The sequence below is a fragment of the Piliocolobus tephrosceles genome, chromosome 4 (genome assembly GCF_002776525.5).
Source record: "Piliocolobus tephrosceles isolate RC106 chromosome 4, ASM277652v3, whole genome shotgun sequence".
Taxonomy (NCBI): domain Eukaryota; kingdom Metazoa; phylum Chordata; class Mammalia; order Primates; family Cercopithecidae; genus Piliocolobus; species Piliocolobus tephrosceles.
The window spans coordinates 36313753-36333065 of NC_045437.1; the positions used below are offsets into that span (position 1 = coordinate 36313753).

At 39.2% G+C, this 19313-nt stretch overlaps 1 protein-coding gene across 1 annotated transcript in view; it reads right to left on the reverse strand.

The window, feature by feature from the left end:
* Window positions 1-4903: 4903 nt before the first annotated feature.
* The window catches only part of NUP155 (nucleoporin 155), an 82026-nt gene continuing 67616 nt past the window's right edge, over window positions 4904-19313 (reverse strand). Inside the window, exons 27-35 of the mRNA XM_023216492.2 lie at window positions 19178-19282; window positions 14418-14572; window positions 13947-14076; window positions 12613-12726; window positions 10616-10736; window positions 10041-10151; window positions 6881-7017; window positions 5774-5880; window positions 4904-5203 (exon numbers count right to left, since the gene is read on the reverse strand). Of these exons, the coding sequence (XP_023072260.2) occupies window positions 5065-5203; window positions 5774-5880; window positions 6881-7017; window positions 10041-10151; window positions 10616-10736; window positions 12613-12726; window positions 13947-14076; window positions 14418-14572; window positions 19178-19282 (1119 nt within the window). The 3' untranslated portion in view covers window positions 4904-5064. The remainder of the gene's footprint in view (window positions 5204-5773; window positions 5881-6880; window positions 7018-10040; window positions 10152-10615; window positions 10737-12612; window positions 12727-13946; window positions 14077-14417; window positions 14573-19177; window positions 19283-19313) is intronic.

Here is a 19313-nt window from a genome sequence, read left to right on the forward strand (position 1 = left end):
ATACATTTCATATTTTCTTCTTTTGCTAACACCAAGTCTGCTTTATGTGAATTTTCCATTTCATGAGTATCAATTCTCCACTGCTGTCTGCACAGCCAATTATGTTTTTCAGAATCAAGTCTCTTGGTTTGTCTGCAGCATCTCTTTCCTTCTTTGATTTTACGTCATCCAATTGTCAGGTAAATATTTTCTTCTTGTACCATCTTTTTAACAGCTTTTTTGAGAATTAAATGTTTCAAGTAACTCTGGACAAGCTAGTTTCTTCAGGTTCCCAAGTACTTTCAGCATCTACAAATCCCTTCCACATCAGGAATTGCTCTACCTTGCCATTCACTGCACATTGACCCAGTACTTTTTCCACTACAAATTCTTCAGGCTCTGCCTCAACTTTTTTTTTGGAGATGGAGTTTCACTCATGTTGCCCAGGCTGGAGTGCAGTGACGCCATCTCAGCTCACCACAACCTCCATCTCCCAAGTTCAAGTGATTCTCCTGCCTCAGCCTCCTGAGTAGCTAGGATTACAGGCATGTGCCACCACACCCAGCTCATTTTTCTATTTTTAGTAGAGACAGGGTTTCTCCATGTTGATCAGACTGGTCTTGAATTCCCAACCTCAGGTGATCTGCCCGCCTCGGCCTCCCAAAGTGCTGGATTACAGGCGTGAGCCACCGTGCCCAGCTCCAACTTTTTTATTCTATTGTTTCCTTTCCATTTTTCTGCTCACCACCTCACACTGCTCTGGGTTGAAGGTCTGCAGTGTCTCCAGCTGTGCATGCCTCAAGCTCAACCTTCGTCTCAAGGGCTAAATTTAGATTTTAAAAAGATCACTCTGTCCTTGGTGTGGAAACAAGAGATGAAGGAGGGGTCAAAGTAGAGGCAGGAAGACCACTTGGACCTGTTTTAAGCGTCCAAATCAAACAGGGTAACTTTAATCAACCCTGAAAGCCTAAAGTAATGAGACAATTGGGCAGATACAGGGGATATCAGTAGACTTGCTTAAAAACTGGTTTTGAAGGGAGGAAAATTGAATGATTTTCATATTTTTTATTTGAGATGATAATAAAGAGGTAGAAAACAAGGAAGAACAAGAGTGGGCAGAGGGCAGAGACAGAGGGATGAGTTCGGGTTTGGTTGTTTTGACAGAGGTGCTTTAGTGGGTCATTTCAAATGTGGGTTGAAAATATATATGGGGATCCCAGATCCCACATGGTAAATTGATTTTGTTTTGTTTTTGAGACCAAGTCTTGCTCTGTCGCCCAGGCTGGAGTGCAGATCTCAGCCTGGTGTGGGATCTCAGCTCACTGCACCTTCGTCTCCCAAGGTTCAAGTGATTCTCATGCCTCAGTCTCCCAAGTAGCTGGGACTACAGGTGCCCACCACCACACCCAGCTAACTTGGTAGAGACAGGATTTCACCATGTTGGTCAGGCTGGTCTCAAACTCCTGACCTCAGGTGATCTACCTGCCTCGGCCTCCCGAAGTTCTGGGATTACAGGTGTAAGCCACTGCACCCGGCCCTTGATTTATTTTTAAAAGTTTTATTAGTTGGCTTCAATCTCATTTATATACGAGGAAAATGAAGCTCAGAAGAGTTTCAATTATTTAATGGAGGACTTAAAATATTAAAAAAAAGGGTTTTATTATTAAGAGAATTTAAATGAAGACATTAATAGAAAATGAAAAGAAATTATGAACCCTTTCAAAACCTTTCAATTCAATGTTCTAGTTCCTCATTTCCTTGACACAACTCTGTACCATGGTCATGATTTTTCTGTCTCATGAATAGGAGGAAAAATGATAGGAATGGAGACTATCCTGAGGAATACTTTTGAGATTAGTGGATAGGTATTCAATGAATAAGTCAGGTACGCCTAAAAAAACACTGAACGTATATGTACATCACAGTCAGTATCTAATACTGTGAACAGTTAGTCAAAACAGCTGTCTCTTTCCTAACCATTTTGCCATACTACAATGATCTACTTAAAATACAAATTTCAAAACTTCAATGATTCTTCACTGCCCACAATTTTTTAATGCACTGCTTCATGGACTATGTTCTACCAATTATACATTGCCTAAATATAACAGTCACTGTAAAGAAATAATGAACAGGCGTGGTGGCTCATGCCTGTAACCCCAGCACTCTGGGAGATTGAGGCAGGGGAATCGCTTAAGGCCAGGAGTTTTGAGAGCAGCCTGGGCAACAGAGTGAGACCTTTTGGCTACAGATAAAAAAAAAAAAAAGGTGGGGCGGGGGCGGGGAGGGGGCCTGGGTGTGGTGGCTCACACCTGTAATCCCAACACTTTGGGAGGCCAAGGTGGGTGGATCACCTGAGGTTGGGAGTTTGATTGTTCTGAATGTGAAAGTTTTAGAAACACTGTTCCAGAGGGTAAAAATGAGGGGACCTAATTTCTTCTCTTTTAGGAATCTTACCCACCAAAAGATATTGCAAGCATCTGTTGTGGGCTGGAATTCCTAAAACCTCTCAAAGCATGCTGTGTGAATACAAGGACAGTGTTTAGATTTCTGACTCTAACAGACCATCTAGCCATGGAAGCCTACAGCCCTTTTAAAACATGTACTTTCAATGTTGTGAGCAGAGTATATTTAACATATTGCTAGTATGTTAATGTGCTTAAAACAAAAATGAAGTTCTTATCTCTAGCAGAACCGGAGTCACACCTAAATTACAGCATTCAGACAAGGCCTTCATTTTAAGTAGACATAACAGAATTTAAAATTTATAAAATTAATGTATCACGTACATTCACTTTACATACTCAAAAAAAGCTATATTTAAGAAATTAAAAAGTTGAGGCCGGGTGCAGTGGCTCAAGCCTGTAATCCCAACACTTTGGGAGGCCGAGATGGGCGGATCATGAGATCAAGAGATCGAGACCATCCTGGCTAACATGGTGAAACCCCGTCTCTACTAAAAAATACAAAAAACTAGCTGGGCAAGGTGGCGGGCACCTGTAGTCCCAGCTACTCGGGAGGCTGAGGCAGGAGAATGGAGTAAACCCGGGAGGCGGAGCTTGCAGTGAGCTGAGATACGGCCACTGCACTCCAGCCTGGGCGACAGAGCGAGACTCCATCTCAAAAAAAAAAAAAGAAATTAAAAAGTTGAAAAATAAGAGGTAGTAGTACCGAGTGATACTCTGGCATTCTATTAAATATTCTACACTAGAAGATTATAGGGAAAAGGGAGCTGAATTCTAAGAGAACAAATGTCGAGAAGGCAACCCTATGGTCTTGGGAAAAGACAAAAATGGAAGGAAAAATATATTCAAAATGTATCCTAAAAATTGTTAGACACGCACCACTTACAATAAACAGGAGTTAATTATTTGTGGTAGCATAAAACAAGAAGGGAATAGGCCAGGTGTGGTGGCTTATGCCTATAATTCCAACACTTTGGGAGGTTGAGGTGGGCGGATCACTTGAGGTCAGGAGTTCAAGACCAGCCTGGCCAACATGGTGAAACCCATCTCTACTAAAAATACAAAAACTAGCTGGGTGGGGTGGTGCATGCCTGCAATCCCAGCTACTCGGGAGGCTGAGGCAGGCGAATTGCTTCGAACCTGGGAGGCAGAGGTTGCAGTGAGCCGGGATTGTGCCACTGCACTCCAGGCTGGGCTACAGGGTGAGATTCTGTCTCAAAAAAAAAAAATGGAATAGAGTGTTTTGTTAGCTCTGGTCACTCCCACTCTTCTCTCTTGTTGCTATTACTTTGAAGCACTTGGTTTAGTTATTCTATTTTGTTAAAGAATAATTAAAAAGTACATTACTAACAGTTTTGCTTTATATAGTGTGCCTTGGGCAAAACTCGCGTGAGTGGTTATTCACAGAGAATGGGGAAGGAGGAGCCACATAGGGCGTTCAATCCATAAACTATGGAAGGCAGCAGTATCCTTTACTGCAGTGGCTTTCAAATTTGACGCGCACCAAAATCTCCTGGAGAACTTGTTAAAACACAGAAAGCGGGGCCTCATCCTCCATGTTTTTGATTCAGTTGGTCTGGGTTGGGGCTCGAGATTTTGCATTTCTAACAAATTCCTAGGTGATGCTGATGCTTCTGGTTTGGAGCACATACTTTGAGAAGCACTACTCTAATGGAATCAGTAGTCACAAGGCCAAGGAGCCAAGTAGACACTCAGGGGAAATAGTACCTCCCTGTGTAGCTTTTCACGACACAACATTAGTTACAAGTTTTATCACCTGCTCAAACAACCAGGTATATATATCAATCCTCAAGGGCTTTAACTGACAAAACTAGTTGTTGGAGGACAGTTTTTCAAGGGTGAACCCAACACCTAAAAAAAGTTTTGAAAAAGTCAGTTATTTGCCTATTTAAAGACAGTTTTAGAATCCACTATTATGGGAATGGATCTGCTTAGCCTATTTGGAGGTTTTTTATTTTTTGAGACAGAGTCTCGCACTGTTGCCTGGGCTGGAGTACAATGGCAAGATTTCGGCTCAGTGCAACCTCCGCCTCCTGGGTTCAAGTGATTCGCCTGCCTCAGCCTCCCGAGTAGCTGGGATTACAGGCGCCTGCCACCACGCCTGGCTAATTTTTTTGCATTTTTAGTAGAGATGGGGTTTCACCATGTTGGCCAGGCTGGTCTCAAATTCTTGACCTCGTGATTCACCCACCTCGGCCTCCCAAAGTGCTGGGATTACAGGCGTAAGTCACCGTGCCTGGCCGCCTAGTGGAGTTTTAGTGCCAATAACCTTGGACTAACTTGAAAATGAATAATATAAATTCAAAATTTCTGCCTGCAGTACAATTCAAAATAACAGCGTCTAAATTTTTTTAATCCTTACGTTAAAATAATAAAGAATCTCATTTCGGTTGTTTTTTCACCCAATCACTAAAAAACAAAACAGTCATAAAAAAGAATTCATTTAGAAAAGGTACTATTTGTAGATGTTAGCCACTTATTAAAAACATATTTCCATTAAGATTGTTCTTACATTCTTAGATTTAGAACACCTGATATCTGGACCCAGCTGAGTTTTTATTTTATAGATCACAAAATGGATGAAAGTATATCACAGTAATTAATGAAGCCGTTCTAATTTAGCTTGAAGAGATTTAAAATTCCCAGTGATGGCTTGTACTGCTACTGACGAGCTCATAGACTGGAGCTCAACAAGGTAACCACAAACAGCATCCAGGCAGAGATTTGTAAATCTTCTCCTATAAAGAAAAAGACACATGATTAATTATACATTTACAAACATTTCCTCCTAAAGGACTTCTTCCCCACCAACTTCTGGCAACTTTAATTCTCACAGAAGAGGAAAGACCATGTGATTAAGTAAATAAGAAATAAAGTAAAAAAGAAAACTTAGGGGGTAGGTGGGTTCCATTTGAAGATTTTTACAATGAGAAGAAAGCAGTAAGAGACGATTCCTGCTAATACTTTTTCAAAAGAATATCCCTTAAATGGCCAATAATACCACAAAGACATAATTGAAATGTTTTGGTCCTACGTCACTAATCTAAAGCAGAAGAAATGAATACATCATTTATGTTCAGCTGTAGAAAGAATTTAGGACAAGGATTGAATATAGAAAAAACTCCTATTTTTCATATGTGGTGATCAATATCATTCAAACAGTTATTGCTAATATACACAAGAGTTTAAATTCCCTGTACTTCTTTACAATTCCCATATCTTACCATCTTCTCTTCAAATTTTTTACCCAGGTATTTATTAGAAGCATTTAAAAGCTTTTGCTAGTCCAATATTTAATTCATAGGTACCTTTCACAATTTAAAACTTGGCTGGGATTCTCAACATATCTTGTCAATAATACATGTATACAATCCAAAAGGTGCAGTGGCTTCTTCATTCTGTTCCAGAATGGATCCTATGAAGAAATATACATAATGAAATGTGAGGCAAATTGTGTCAACTGATTCTTTAAATCATTTATACTAAAGTAGACATCAGGGTCCATGCAAAACTTATTGCTACTAAAAAGCATTTAATATTACATGGCTACTAAATTATATATCTGATTATAGTTAATATTTCAAACAACATTAAAAACTTATTAATTAACAACACTATGATATTACTTAAGACGAATATTTGATATACCAATCTACTTTGCAGAGCATGTAAATGTCCTGCTTAGGAATCTGAGGTAAGAGAAAAATCTTTCTTTCTATGGGTTGTGACACCATTTTCACTTTGAACCTATGCAGATTTAGTCTGACACCATAAAGAGACTAAACTAGCAGTAACAGAAACTTAATTCTAGGTCTGGCTTCACCAGTTACTAGCCATGTGACTTGAGCAGGTTATTTAACATCTCTGCTCTTGTCTTTTTGCAATATAAGATGGAGATACTACAGTTACCTGCTCATTTCCATCACAGGCTAATGTTGTAAACACTGTATGATGCTACTATAAATCTACTTTGAAAAGTTTTTATTTGGATCTTTTATCCTTAGCATAAAAATTACAAAACATATAGTCTGATAAGGCTCAGCAGAGTGAGAAGGATCTTTAAGCATTGACATTTTAGATGAGATTATAGTAAAGAAATACAATGTAATCTTGTTCTTTTAAAGCAAATGATTCTTAATGTAATGAGTTTAGCCTACACCTTAGTTTAGCCTCTTCCACTAAGATAAAGCATATATGTTTATTAATATTCAAAAATAATATTTCATTTTAATCATGATATACAGGAAAGCAACTCTCATTATCAGTTTAAAAAGTCTAAAGCATAATTTCCAAGACTCAACCAAGTGTAATTAGACTAAGTGATAAGATACAAAAATACAATCAAAATACCCCACTCTATATCTACAAAGTTACTTTAAAGAAAATAATTTTATGTTATTTAATATTTTCCTTACCCGTGATTTGAACAACTGATCATAAACTTCTAGTAGTCTAGGTAACGGTACTCCAATTTCATTCATTGTCTGTATTACGAAGCCCACATCCCAGTTCAAAGAACAAACCTGCTGTTCTAAAAATTGTACAATAAAATCTGGGAAGAAAAAAAAAAGGTTGGAAGTTTGTATTTGTAGCTCTTGATACTAAAAGGTAGGTCTTATTCATAACTGAGTAGTTTCTAGGGGGATATCTTCTGAAATCCAGTTGTAATTTTTTGGGGCGGGGTTTTTGTTTTTTGCTATGTTGCCCAGACTAGAAATAGTGGCTATTCATAGGAGTAACTACACTGTATGATAGCCTTGACCTTGAACTCCCGAGCTCAATCCTCCCACCTCAACTTCCCAAGTAAGCTGGGACTACAAGTGTGCACCATCACTCTCAGCTTAAAAGGAAAAAAACCTTTTTCTAATAAAAGTAAGATATATACCAGAATAGGCAAATCTAAAGCAGATTAGTGGCTGCCTAGGGCTGGAGGGTGGGAAGGAATGGGAAGTGACAACTAATGAGCACAGAGTTTATTTTTGGGATGACGAAAATGTCCTAAAATCAAAATTACAGAACCTAGAAAATTCAGAAAGATACAAGAAGAAAACAGAGACCATTCACAATCCCAATAATGAAGAGGACTTCGCTGATAATTTTTTTTAATATCAGTATTTTAAAAAAATATGTTTCCTCAATCTAACAGCTTTTAAGAAAAGGGCAACTGCATCCTGATTTCAGAAATATTAAATGTGTTTTTTAATGCCCTACCCCTAGATTTATTTGATAGTTCTAACTGTGGCCTCATTCTTACTTTTAACTGCCTGTCTTATCATAAACAGTAACAACCAAATTTATAGTTATGGCCAGGCGTGGTGGTTCATGCCTGTAATCCCAGAACTTTGGGAGGCCATGGTGGGCAGATCACCTTCGGTCAGGAGTACCAGCCTGGCCAACATGGTGAAACCCTGTCTCTATTAAAAATACAAAAAAATTAGCTAGGCGTGGCTAATTCAAGACTGGCTTGGGCAATATCGTGAGATCCCCTCTTTATCAAAAGAAATATATATATATAAATAAAACATAGAAATCCCCCTGCCTCAGCCTGATTAGCTAGGACTATAGGCACGTGTTACCATGCCTAGCTAATCTTAATTTTTTCTGTAGAGACGGGGTCTTGGTATGCCCAGGCTGGTCTCAAACTCCTGGCTTCAAGAAATCATCCTGCCTTTTGCCTCTCCAAAGTGTTGAGATTACAGGCGTGAGCCACCATGCAAAGCCCACATGATTATTTCTGAATTAAAACGAAAATTCCTCAAAAAGAACTATGTACAATACAGTGTTATTGGTTTATTTATTGAAATGGGGTCTCACTGTGTCACTGAGGTTGGAGTGCAGTGGTGCGTTCTCAGCTCACTGCAATTTTCACCTCCCAGGCTCAAGTGATCCTCCCACGCTAGTCTCCCAAGTAGCTGGAACCACAGGTGCATGCCACCATGCCTGGATAATTTTCGTATTTCTTTTGTAGAGAGAAGGCTTTGCCATGTTGCCCAGGCTGGTCTTGAACTCCTGGGCTCCAGCAATCCATCCACCTCAGCCTCCCAAAGTGCTGGGATTACACCTGTGAGCCACCATGCCCACCCACAATGCAGTGTTTTCTTTTTTTTTTTTTGAGACAGAGTCTTGCTCTGTCGCCCAGGCTGGAGTGCAGTGGCTGGATCTCAGCTCACTGCAACCTCCGCCTCCCGGGTTCACGCCATTCTCCTGCCTCAGCCTCCCAAGTAGCTGGGACCACAGGCGCCGGCCACCTTGCCCAGCTAATTTTTTTTGTATTTTTAGTAGAGACGGGGTTTCACCGTGTTAGCCAGGATGGTCTCGATCTCCTGACCTCGTGATCCACCCATCTTGGCCTCCTAAAGTGCTGGGATTACAGGCTTGAGCCACCGTGCCCGGCCTCAGTGTTTTCTAAAACAACTATCAAAAGTATCAGATTCACACACTTACAAACATTTTTATATAAAGTATGTATTTGCTCTTTTATTTCTCTTTATTTTTAGGATCAATAAAATGGTATGGAAAGGGAACCATTTCAATATTATACCTACAAGAAGTAAGGGTATGAATAAAATGATTTATTTCTGCCTATGCCTGGAGGGAATAGACCTTAAGTCAGAGATGGTCTGTAAATAAGTTTGAATGCTCATTTGAAAAAACAATTAGGCTGGACACAGTGGCAAATGCCTATAATCCCAGCACCTTGGGAGGCCAAGGCAAGCGGATCACCTGAGGCCAGGAGATTGAGACCAGCCTGGACAACATGGGGAAACCCCATCTCTAATAAAAACACAAAAAATTAGCCAGGCATGGTGGCAGGCACCTGTAATCCCAGCTACTTGGGAGGCTAGGCAGGAGAACTGCTTGAACCCGGAAGGTGGAAGTTGCAGTGAATCGAGATGGCATCACTCCACTCCAGCCTGGGCAACAGAGCAAGCCTCTGTCTCAAAAAAAAAAAAAAAAGTTATATTGTGAGGATTTTCATCTCTCTCAATATTTTCAAATAACACAAAAGTACTTAATATTCTACTTTATGGATGTATTTATGTTGTTTCTATTGTTTTATCACTGAGGAAAACACTTGTAGGTTGGTAAATAGCTCATAATTAGCTACCTTATATAAAAATTATAGCCACCATATTTCGTTAAGAAAGGGATTCAAACACTAAGTTTTAACATAATTACTTGCTATTTTAAAGAAAAACATGTCCTCAACATAAAAAAGAACAGTTGAATCAATCACAGATTACCTATGCACAATAACATCAACCAAGTTTTTCTTTTCTCTTCAGAAACTTGTATAGGGTTACCAACAATATAATCATAGTTTGTCAGTCAGCACAATCCTAAGATAGATATATAAACTTGGAAAGTTAGTCACAGAAAGTTTCATACTCAACTCTTCATTAACAAATTCTGCCATTCTTTGGAAATCTTTCCAGATAAGTAGAATTAAACTGCTGAACTAAATAGCAACAAATAAACTCTTTATTTTACTCAAAAGATCATTATTTGTCCATGTCAATGGAGAAAACCATCAGAACAGAAAAATACGTGACTGCACCTAAGATCACAGCTTACCTAAAGGAAAGAAGCGTGGTGTGCCAGCATAAATTTTGCCAAGGAGAACAATCTTGAGACTAAGAGCATGCATTCTATCCGAGGAGCTCAATGTCACACTGTCATTCAGTTCTGTAACAAAAAGACATATCATTTGAAACCCAAATTATTTTTAATGTGAAATGTTTACATTGGCTATTTAATTGTTTCAAGGTTCAAAATACTTTAGAACAGTCACATTAATATGATTAACAGATTTGGTGTTTCTGTTATTGTCTGAGATACTCTCACGTCTTAATAGGTTATACTTGGTTATTAGATTCTGAGGTGAGTGTCTCAGTATCCTTTTTAAGGCAGCACAAACAATATAAATTAAACAATCTTTTCACTGAGTATTCTCCCAAATATTCACTTGGGTCATTCTCTGTACGATCATCCTCCACCATACCCATGTGACTTCCACTTACTCTCTCCTTAGGTATATACAATTTTCATGAGCCACTAGCAGCTTGCATTATATTAGTTACTAGCAGCTTGCATTCCTCCACCAAGTCACTACATAACATATGCTAACATACCTATGACTGAACACTTACCTTTCTCTATGATATCTTGCCAAAGTGTCTGCACCAATATAGGGTCTGAATAACCGGCACAATGAATTATTGCAAGTTTACACTCTGCAAGTTTAAATGGGTCAGCAAATTCCCCATAAAGCTGTGAGAGAAAATCCCAAAATTAAACATCCAACTAGAGGTCAACATTTAGAGATTAACAGTGAAGCACTCCTTGAAAATTAAAAAATAACCAAAGATTTTTGTGTAAAGTTTCTGAAATATGATATAAAGATGTGATGATGTATGTAGCTGGTTATAATTCCGTATTTAAAAAGGTAAGGGTATGGGCCAGGCACCGTGACTCATGCCTGTAATCCCAGCACTTTGGGAGGCCGAGGTGGGCGGATCACGAGGTCAGGAGATTGAGACCATCCTGGCCATCATGGTGAAACCTGGTCTTTACTAAAATACAAAAAAAATAATTAGCCGGGAGTGGTGACGCAAGGCTGTAGGACCAGCTACTCAGGAGGCTGAGGCTGAGTTGGAGGTTGAAGTCAGCCGAGATCACGCCTTTGCACTCCAGCCTGGCAATAGAGTAAGACTCTGTTTCAAAGAAAAAAAAAAGGGTAAGGGTATGGTAAATACATTCAAACAGATTTTAGCATGTAGAGCTTTTTCTTGGTTGAGAAGAAGATGTTGCAACGACATTCCATTTATTTATTTATTTAAAAATTTTAAAAGCCACTTTTTCAAATTTCTATGGGTACACAGTAGGTGTATGTATTTATGGGGTACATGAGATGTTCTGATACAATCATGCAATGAGAAATAAGCATGTCATGGAGAATGGGGTATCTATTCCTCAAGCATTTATCCTTTGAGTTACAAATAATCCAATTACATTTTCTACTTTAAAATATACAGTTATTATTGACTATAGTCACCCTATTGTGCTATTAAATAGGTCTTATTCATTCTTTCTATATTGTTTTTGTACCCATTAGCCATCTCCACCTTCCCCACAAACCCCCTGCAATGGTATTTTAGAATTAGCATTGTATAAACAATGGGTTGAAGAATCACAGGAATACTGACAAATCTCAAAGTGTTTCAGGGTACCTGGAACTATGTCTAAGAATAAATGAAGAGGAAGGAACTGCTCAGAAAATTACAGAGTGAGAAACAGGTTTACAGAGTTAAGCAAAGATAAGTTAGTTTTTCCACGGCAAGAAGTGAGACCATAAATAAGATGATTTTTATTTTTTTATTTTTTTTTTCTTTTTGAAACAGGGTCTCACTCTGTCACTCAGGCTGGAATGCAGTAGCACCATTGAGACTCACAACAACCTGGGCCTCCTGGGCTCAATCAATCCTCCCACCTCAGTCTCCTGAGTAGCTGGAACTACAACTGCACACTACCACAACAGGCTAATTTTTTTTTTTTTTTTTGACCGAGTCTTGCTCTGTCGCCCAGGCTCCTGGACTGCAGTGGTGCGATCTCAGCTCACTGCAACCTCTGCCTCCCAGGTTCAAGTGATTCTCCTGCCTCAGCCTCCCAAGTAGCTGGGATTACAGGCACATGCCACCACGCCTGGCTAATTTTTGTATTTTTAGTAGAGATGGACTTCCCCCATGTTGACCAGGTGGTCTCAAACTCCTGACCTCAGGTGATCTGCCCACCTCAACCACCCAAAGTGCTGGATTACAGGTGTAAGGCACAGTGCCAGGCCTTTTTTGGTGTTTTTTTGTAGAGATGAGGTTTCGCCATGTTGCCCAGGCTGGAAATAAGCTGGTTTTAACACAGCTCTCGTGAGGTTGATAGGTTCTTTGTAGCTACTGGCCTGGAAAGAGTAGCTTAGCCTTTTCTAGGAGTCAGATGAAGCAGTGGTGATCTGTCAGCCTACTGACAAGCTGCCAAAGATGCCTTATCTTATTTGCGGAGATAAGGTAATTTTCCCCATGAAACAAAAAGCAAAATAAAAAACAAAACTTTCTCATTATTAGATGACGACTATAAAAACTTGCTTTTTTATTACCTTAGTTATGTCCATCAGCTCAGAATCCAGCTGAGACACTGCATCCTGTACAGAAGAATGATGGGAATACTGTCTTTGTAGTGTCTCTTGTATCTGAAGTTGGATCCTAGCAACCTAGTTTGGGCAGAAAATAGGATGTCTTAATTTATTTATGATAAATCAACATACATTTCAAAGAGTGGCTTTCTAAGTTTGCTAAAATAATGTACAAATGAAGATTTCCATTATAATAGGCTAACATCATCATAACAGACATCAACTAAACATAATAGATTTCACAGGAAGTGTACTGTGGCAGACCCCTTGCTGCCCACCAATATTCATACCCTCCAAGACTGTAGCCAAATGGTTAGACTATACAGCTCAGCCTCCTTTGCAAGGGAGGTATGGCCATAAAACCAAGTTCTCTTGAAAGGAATGTGAGTAGAAGTAAAGTGTGTCGTGTCAGGGCTGTAGTTTTTAAGAGAGTGAATGCGTTCTTTCTTTTCCTTCCTCCCTCTGCTGAAGATAAAGCAAAAGGCCCTAGGGAATGGTAGTGCCAGAAAATAGAACTTGGGTTCCTAAATCAACCACATGAAGGAAAGCCGGCTGCCAATCAGGAAGACTAACCCTGGATTTTTGTGAATAAAAAACAAACTTTTGTATTTGGATGATGGTATGTTTTTGATTCTCTTAGTTAGGGAATTTTTAGCCTACTCTACTTCATACATCTACTTATTTGCTTTCAGAATAAATGATGAATGTGATGTAATCCACTTGCTGTTTAAACAGTTGGGAAAAACTTTTATTTTTTATTATTATTATTTTCTGAGACAGAGTCTCACCCTGTCTCCTACATTGGAATGCAGTGGTGCAATCTCAGCTCACCACAACCTCCGCTTCCTGGGTTCAAGTGATTCTTTTGCCTCACCCTCCTGAGTAGCTGGGATTACAGGTGTGTGCCACCACCCCTGGCTAATTTTTGTATTTTTTAAAGTAGAGACAAGGTTTTGCCATGTTGGCCAGGCTGGTCTTGAACTCCTGATCTCATGATCTGGCTGCCTCGGCCTCCCAAAGTGCTGGGATTACAGGCGTGAGCCACTGCACCCAGCTGGGAAAAAGTTTTAGAAATGCCAAAGAGAAAACTTCTAAATTATAGCAATGTTTTTATGACCCAAGTGTATCCTTAGAAATCTCTTTAAGATTTATATCTAAACATAAAAATAAACAGGCAAAAGCAACTAGAATAATAATGACTTCTACAGACCTATTACTTACCAAGGGAAGAATGGAATGTGGAAAAACTATGTGGCTAGTACTCATTGTGGACACAGCTTAAGATCTTTAGCACTTACCTCCATTTTTTCTTCTAATTCATGAAGGAATTCACCATCGGCAGCTATTGATGAAATGGCAGTGGAACTTTTCGCACTAAGAATGGCTCGAGCAATGTACTCCAGTCGCTGCTGAAGTGAAATTTCTGTGCTAGAAGGGAAAACACTTATTTTTAGTTACACAATTTCTTAACGATTGAAGATACAAATATGTCAATTAGTATGTACTGTTTCATACCAAATGCACATAAAAGGCCATCTGAAACTTGAAAAAAATCATTAGATTTAAAAAAAAATCTATTTTAGATTTCTAATAAGAAAGATCCACAATTTTAGACAGCACACAAAGAAATACTTTATGTCTAAAAAATAACATCCTATTTAAAAAATTTAGGTCAGTATATTAAAACTTCTAAAATTAAGGAAAATTGAAGGTAAGTACATATAGCTCAGTTTTCAATCATCCTTCACAATGAGAATATTATGCCATACCTATGCATGTCAGCCAGTCTGGACAGTACACGAGCAGCATTACTGAAACTTCTGTTCTTCTCATAATACCGCCAGAGTAAATCCATATAACGAACTCTGTTTTGATCAACTTTGGCCATTCGGACTAGATGGGGCTCCAGAAATGGAGAAGCAACCTAGAAATTACATAGTTATTCAGAAAAATTTTCTAACCACCTACAGATAATGTTCCCAATAAAGAAAATACAATATTTTTAAGTCAACTACAACTTTGCCTTGTTTTATGAAAATAAGCAAAATTATAATCCAACAATAACAAAAGAGAGGGCAAATTTTCTTATTATAAACAATTTTTGTTTTACCACAGTTAGCATAAGAGTTCCCAAAATAATTCTATTAGGTTGATAACAATAGTTTAGTAGGCTTGGCATGGCGGCTCATGTCTGTAATGCTAGCACTTTGGGAGGCCGAAGTGGGCAGATCATGTGAGCTCAGGATTTCGAGACCAGCCTGGGCAATATATGGCAAAACCATGTCTCTACAAAAAAATTAGTTGGGTGTGGTGGTATGGGCCTATAGTTCTAGTTACTCAGGAGGCTGAGGTGGGAGGATCACCTGAGTCTAGGGAGGTCAAGGCTACAATGAGCCATTATCATGCCATTGCACTGCACTCCAGCCTAAGCTACAGATTGAGACCCTGCCTCAAAAAAGAAAAGGAAATTTGGCTGGGCACGGTGGTTCATGCCTGTAATTCGAGCATCTTGGGAGGCTGAGGCGGGCAGATCACCCGAGCTCAGGAGTTTGAGACCAGCCTGGTCAACATGTTGAAACCCCGTCTCTACTAAAAAGATATAAAAATTAGCCGTGCGTGGTGGTAGGCACCTGTAATCCCAGCTACTTGGGAGGCTGAGGCAGGAGGATCGCTTGAACCCAGGAGGCAGAAGTTGCAGCGAGCTGAGACCGTGCCACTGCACTCCAGCCTGGGTGACAGAGTCAGACTCCATCTCAAAAAAAAAAAGGAAATTTACTACAAAATTACACGTTTTAAAATAAACTTTGATAACACAGCTATTGATTCCTAGACACTGAGCTCAAAGGCATTACTGAAATTATCAAATGCTATGTATTCATTAAATAGACTGAGGAACACTGAGACTTAGGGTAGGTAAAAGGACATATCTGAAGTCACATAGTGACTTAACGGCAGAGTTAAGATGACCTACAGGACTCATAATTCATAATCCAGTGATTTCTACCCCGCAATATAAACTATCCCAATCAGCTTCAAAATAACAAGAAAATTGGAGCAGTAGCCTACTTTGCCCCTTAGAAAAAGATATTGCATTATTCAGCTTTACACTAACATCTAATAGTAGACATGGGATGAGAAATTGAATTTTTTACATCTATATATGTGCTCAAATCATTGAGTTATGCTCCTTAAGAATAATTAATAGCACTAAATGCCCACAAGAGAAAGCTGGAAAGATCTAAAATTGACACTCTAACATCACAATTAAAAGAACTAGAGAGGCAAGAGCAAACACATTCAAAAGCTAGCAGAAGGCAAGAAATAATTAAGATCAGAGCAGAACTGAAGGAGATAGAGACACAAAAGACCCTCCAAAAAAATCAATCAATCCAGGAGTTGGTTTTTTGAAAAGATCAACAAAATTGACAGACCGCTAGCAAGACTAATAAAGAAGAAAAGAGAGAGGAATCAAATAGACGCAATAAAAAATGATAAAGGGGATTTCACCACCGACCCCACAGAAATACAAACTACCATCAGAGAATACTATAAACACCTCTACGCAAATCAACTAGAAAATCTAGAAGAAATGGATAATTTCCTGGACACTTACACTCTCCCAAGACTAAACCAGGAAGAAGTTGAATCCCTGAATAGGCCAATAGCAGGCTCCGAAATTGAGGCAATAATTAATAGCCTACCAACCAAAAAAAGTCCAGGACCAGATGGATTCACAGCTGAATTCTACCAGAGGTACAAGGAGGAGCTGGTACTATTCCTTCTGAAACTATTCCAATCAACAGAAAAAGAGGGAATCCTCCCTAACTCATTTTATGAGGCCAACATCATCCTGATACCAAAGCCTGGCAGAGACACAACAAAAAAAGAGAATTTTAGACCAATATCCCTGATGAACATCGATGCAAAAATCCTCAATAAAATACTGGCAAACCGGATTCAGCAGCACATCAAAAAGATTATCCACCATGATCAAGTGGGCTTCATCCCTGGGATGCAAGGCTGGTTCAACATTCGCAAATCAAGAAACGTAATACAGCATATAAACAGAACCAAAGACAAGACCGACATGATTATCTCAGTAGATGCAGAAAAGGCTTTTGACAAAATTCAACAGCCCTTCATGCTAAAAATGCTCAATAAATTCGGTATTGATGGAACGTACCTCAAAATAATAAGAGCTATTTATGACAAACCCACGGCTTATATCAGACTGAATGGGCAAAAACTGGAAAAATTCCCTTTGAAAACTGGCACAAGACAGGGATGCCCTCTCTCACCACTCCTATTCAACATAGTGTTGGAAGTTCTGGCTAGGGCAATCAGGCAAGAGAAAGAAATCAAGGCTATCCAGTTAGGAAAAGAAGAAGTCAAATTGTCCCTGTTTGCAGATGACACGATTGTATATTTAGAAAACCCCATCGTCTCAGCCCAAAATCTCCTTAAGCTGATAAGCAACTTCAGCAAAGTCTCAGGATACAAAATTAATGTGCAAAAATCACAAGCATTCTTATACACCAGTAACAGACAAGCAGAGAGCCAAATCAGGAATGAACTTCCATTCACAATTGCTTCAAAGAGAATAAAATACCTAGGAATCCAACTTACAAGGGATGTAAAGGACCTCTTCAAGGAGAACTACAAACCACTGCTCAGTGAAATCAAAGAGGACACAAACAAATGGAAGAACATACCATGCTCATGGATAGGAAGAATCAATATCGTGAAAATGGCCATACTGCCCAAGGTTATTTACAGATTCAATGCCATCCCCATCAAGCTACCAATGAGTTTCTTCACAGAATTGGAAAAAACTGCTTTAAAGTTCATATGGAAGGAAGAATCAATATCGTGAAAATGGCCATACTGCCCAAGGTTATTTATAGATTCAATGCCATCCCCATCAAGCTACCAATGAGTTTCTTCACAGAATTGGAAAAAACTGCTTTAAAGTTCATATGGAACCAAAAAAGAGCCCGCATTGCCAAGACAATCCTAAGTCAAAAGGACAAAGCTGGAGGCGTCACGCTACCTGACTTCAAACTATACTACAAGGCTACAGTAACCAAAACAGCATGGTACTGGTACCAAAACAGAGATATAGACCAATGGAACAGAACAGAGTCCTCAGAAATAATACCACACATCTACAGCTATCTGATCTTTGACAAACCTGAGAAACAAGAAATGGGGAAAGGATTCCCTATTTAATAAATGGTGCTGGGAAAATTGGCTAGCCATAAGTAGAAAGCTGAAACTGGATCCTTTCCTTACTCCTTATACGAAGATTAATTCAAGATGGATTAGAGACTTAAATGTTAGACCTGATACCATAAAAACCCTAGAAGAAAATCTAGGTAGTACCATTCAGGACATAGGCATGGGCAAGGACTTCATGTCTAAAACACCAAAAGCAATGGCAGCAAAAGCCAAAATTGAGAAATGGGATCTAATTAAACTAAAGAGCTTCTGCACAGCAAAAGAAACTACCATCAGAGTGAACAGGCAACCTACAGAATGGGAGAAAATTTTTGCAATCTACTCATCTGACAAAGGGCTAATATCCAGAATCTACAAAGAACTCAAACAAATATACAAGAAAAAAACAAACAACCCCATCAAAAACTGGGCAAAGGATATGAACAGACATTTCTCAAAAGAAGACATTCATACAGCCAACAGACACATGAAAAAATGCTCATTATCACTGGTCATCAGAGAAATGCAAATCAAAACCACAATGAGATACCATCTCACACCAGTTAGAATGGCAATCATTCAAAAGTCAGGAAACAACAGGTGTTGGAGAGGATGTGGAGAAATAGGAACACTTTTACACTGTTGGTGGGATTGTAAACTAGTTCAACCATTATGGAAAACAGTATGGCAATTCCTCAAGGATCTAGAACTAGATGTACCATATGACCCAGCCATCCCACTACTGGGTATATACCCAAAGGATTATAAATCATGCTGCTATAAAGACACATACACACGTATGTTTATTGCGGCACTATTCACAATAGCAAAGACTTGGAATCAACCCAAATGTCCATCTGTGACAGACTGGATTAAGAAAATGTGGCACATATACACCATGGAATACTATGCAGCCATAAAAAAGGATGAGTTTGTGTCCTTTGTAGGGACATGGATGCAGCTGGAAACCATCATTCTTAGCAAACTATCACAAGAACAGAAAACCAAACACCGCATGTTCTCACTCATAGGTGGGAACTGAACAATGAGATCACTTGGACTCGGGAAGGGGAACATCACACACTGGGGCCTATCATGGGGAGGGGGGAGGGGGGAGGGATTGCATTGGGAGTTATACCTGATACAAATGATGAATTGATGGGTGCTGACGAGTCGATGGGTGCAGCACACCAACATGGCACAAGTATACATATGTAACAAACCTGCACGCTATGCACATGTACCCTAGAACTTAAAGTATAAAAAAAAAAAAAAGAATAATTAACACAACTGCAATAAAAAAAAGATTTACCTGTAGCAGCTTATCTGCAAGATCAGCTTGTATTAGCCAATTATAAAGGGCAATACTAAAGAGCTCATCCTTGGATCGCTGTGACAATTTAAGCATTTGTTCAAACTAAAATAAACAAAATAGTAAAAATTAGCAG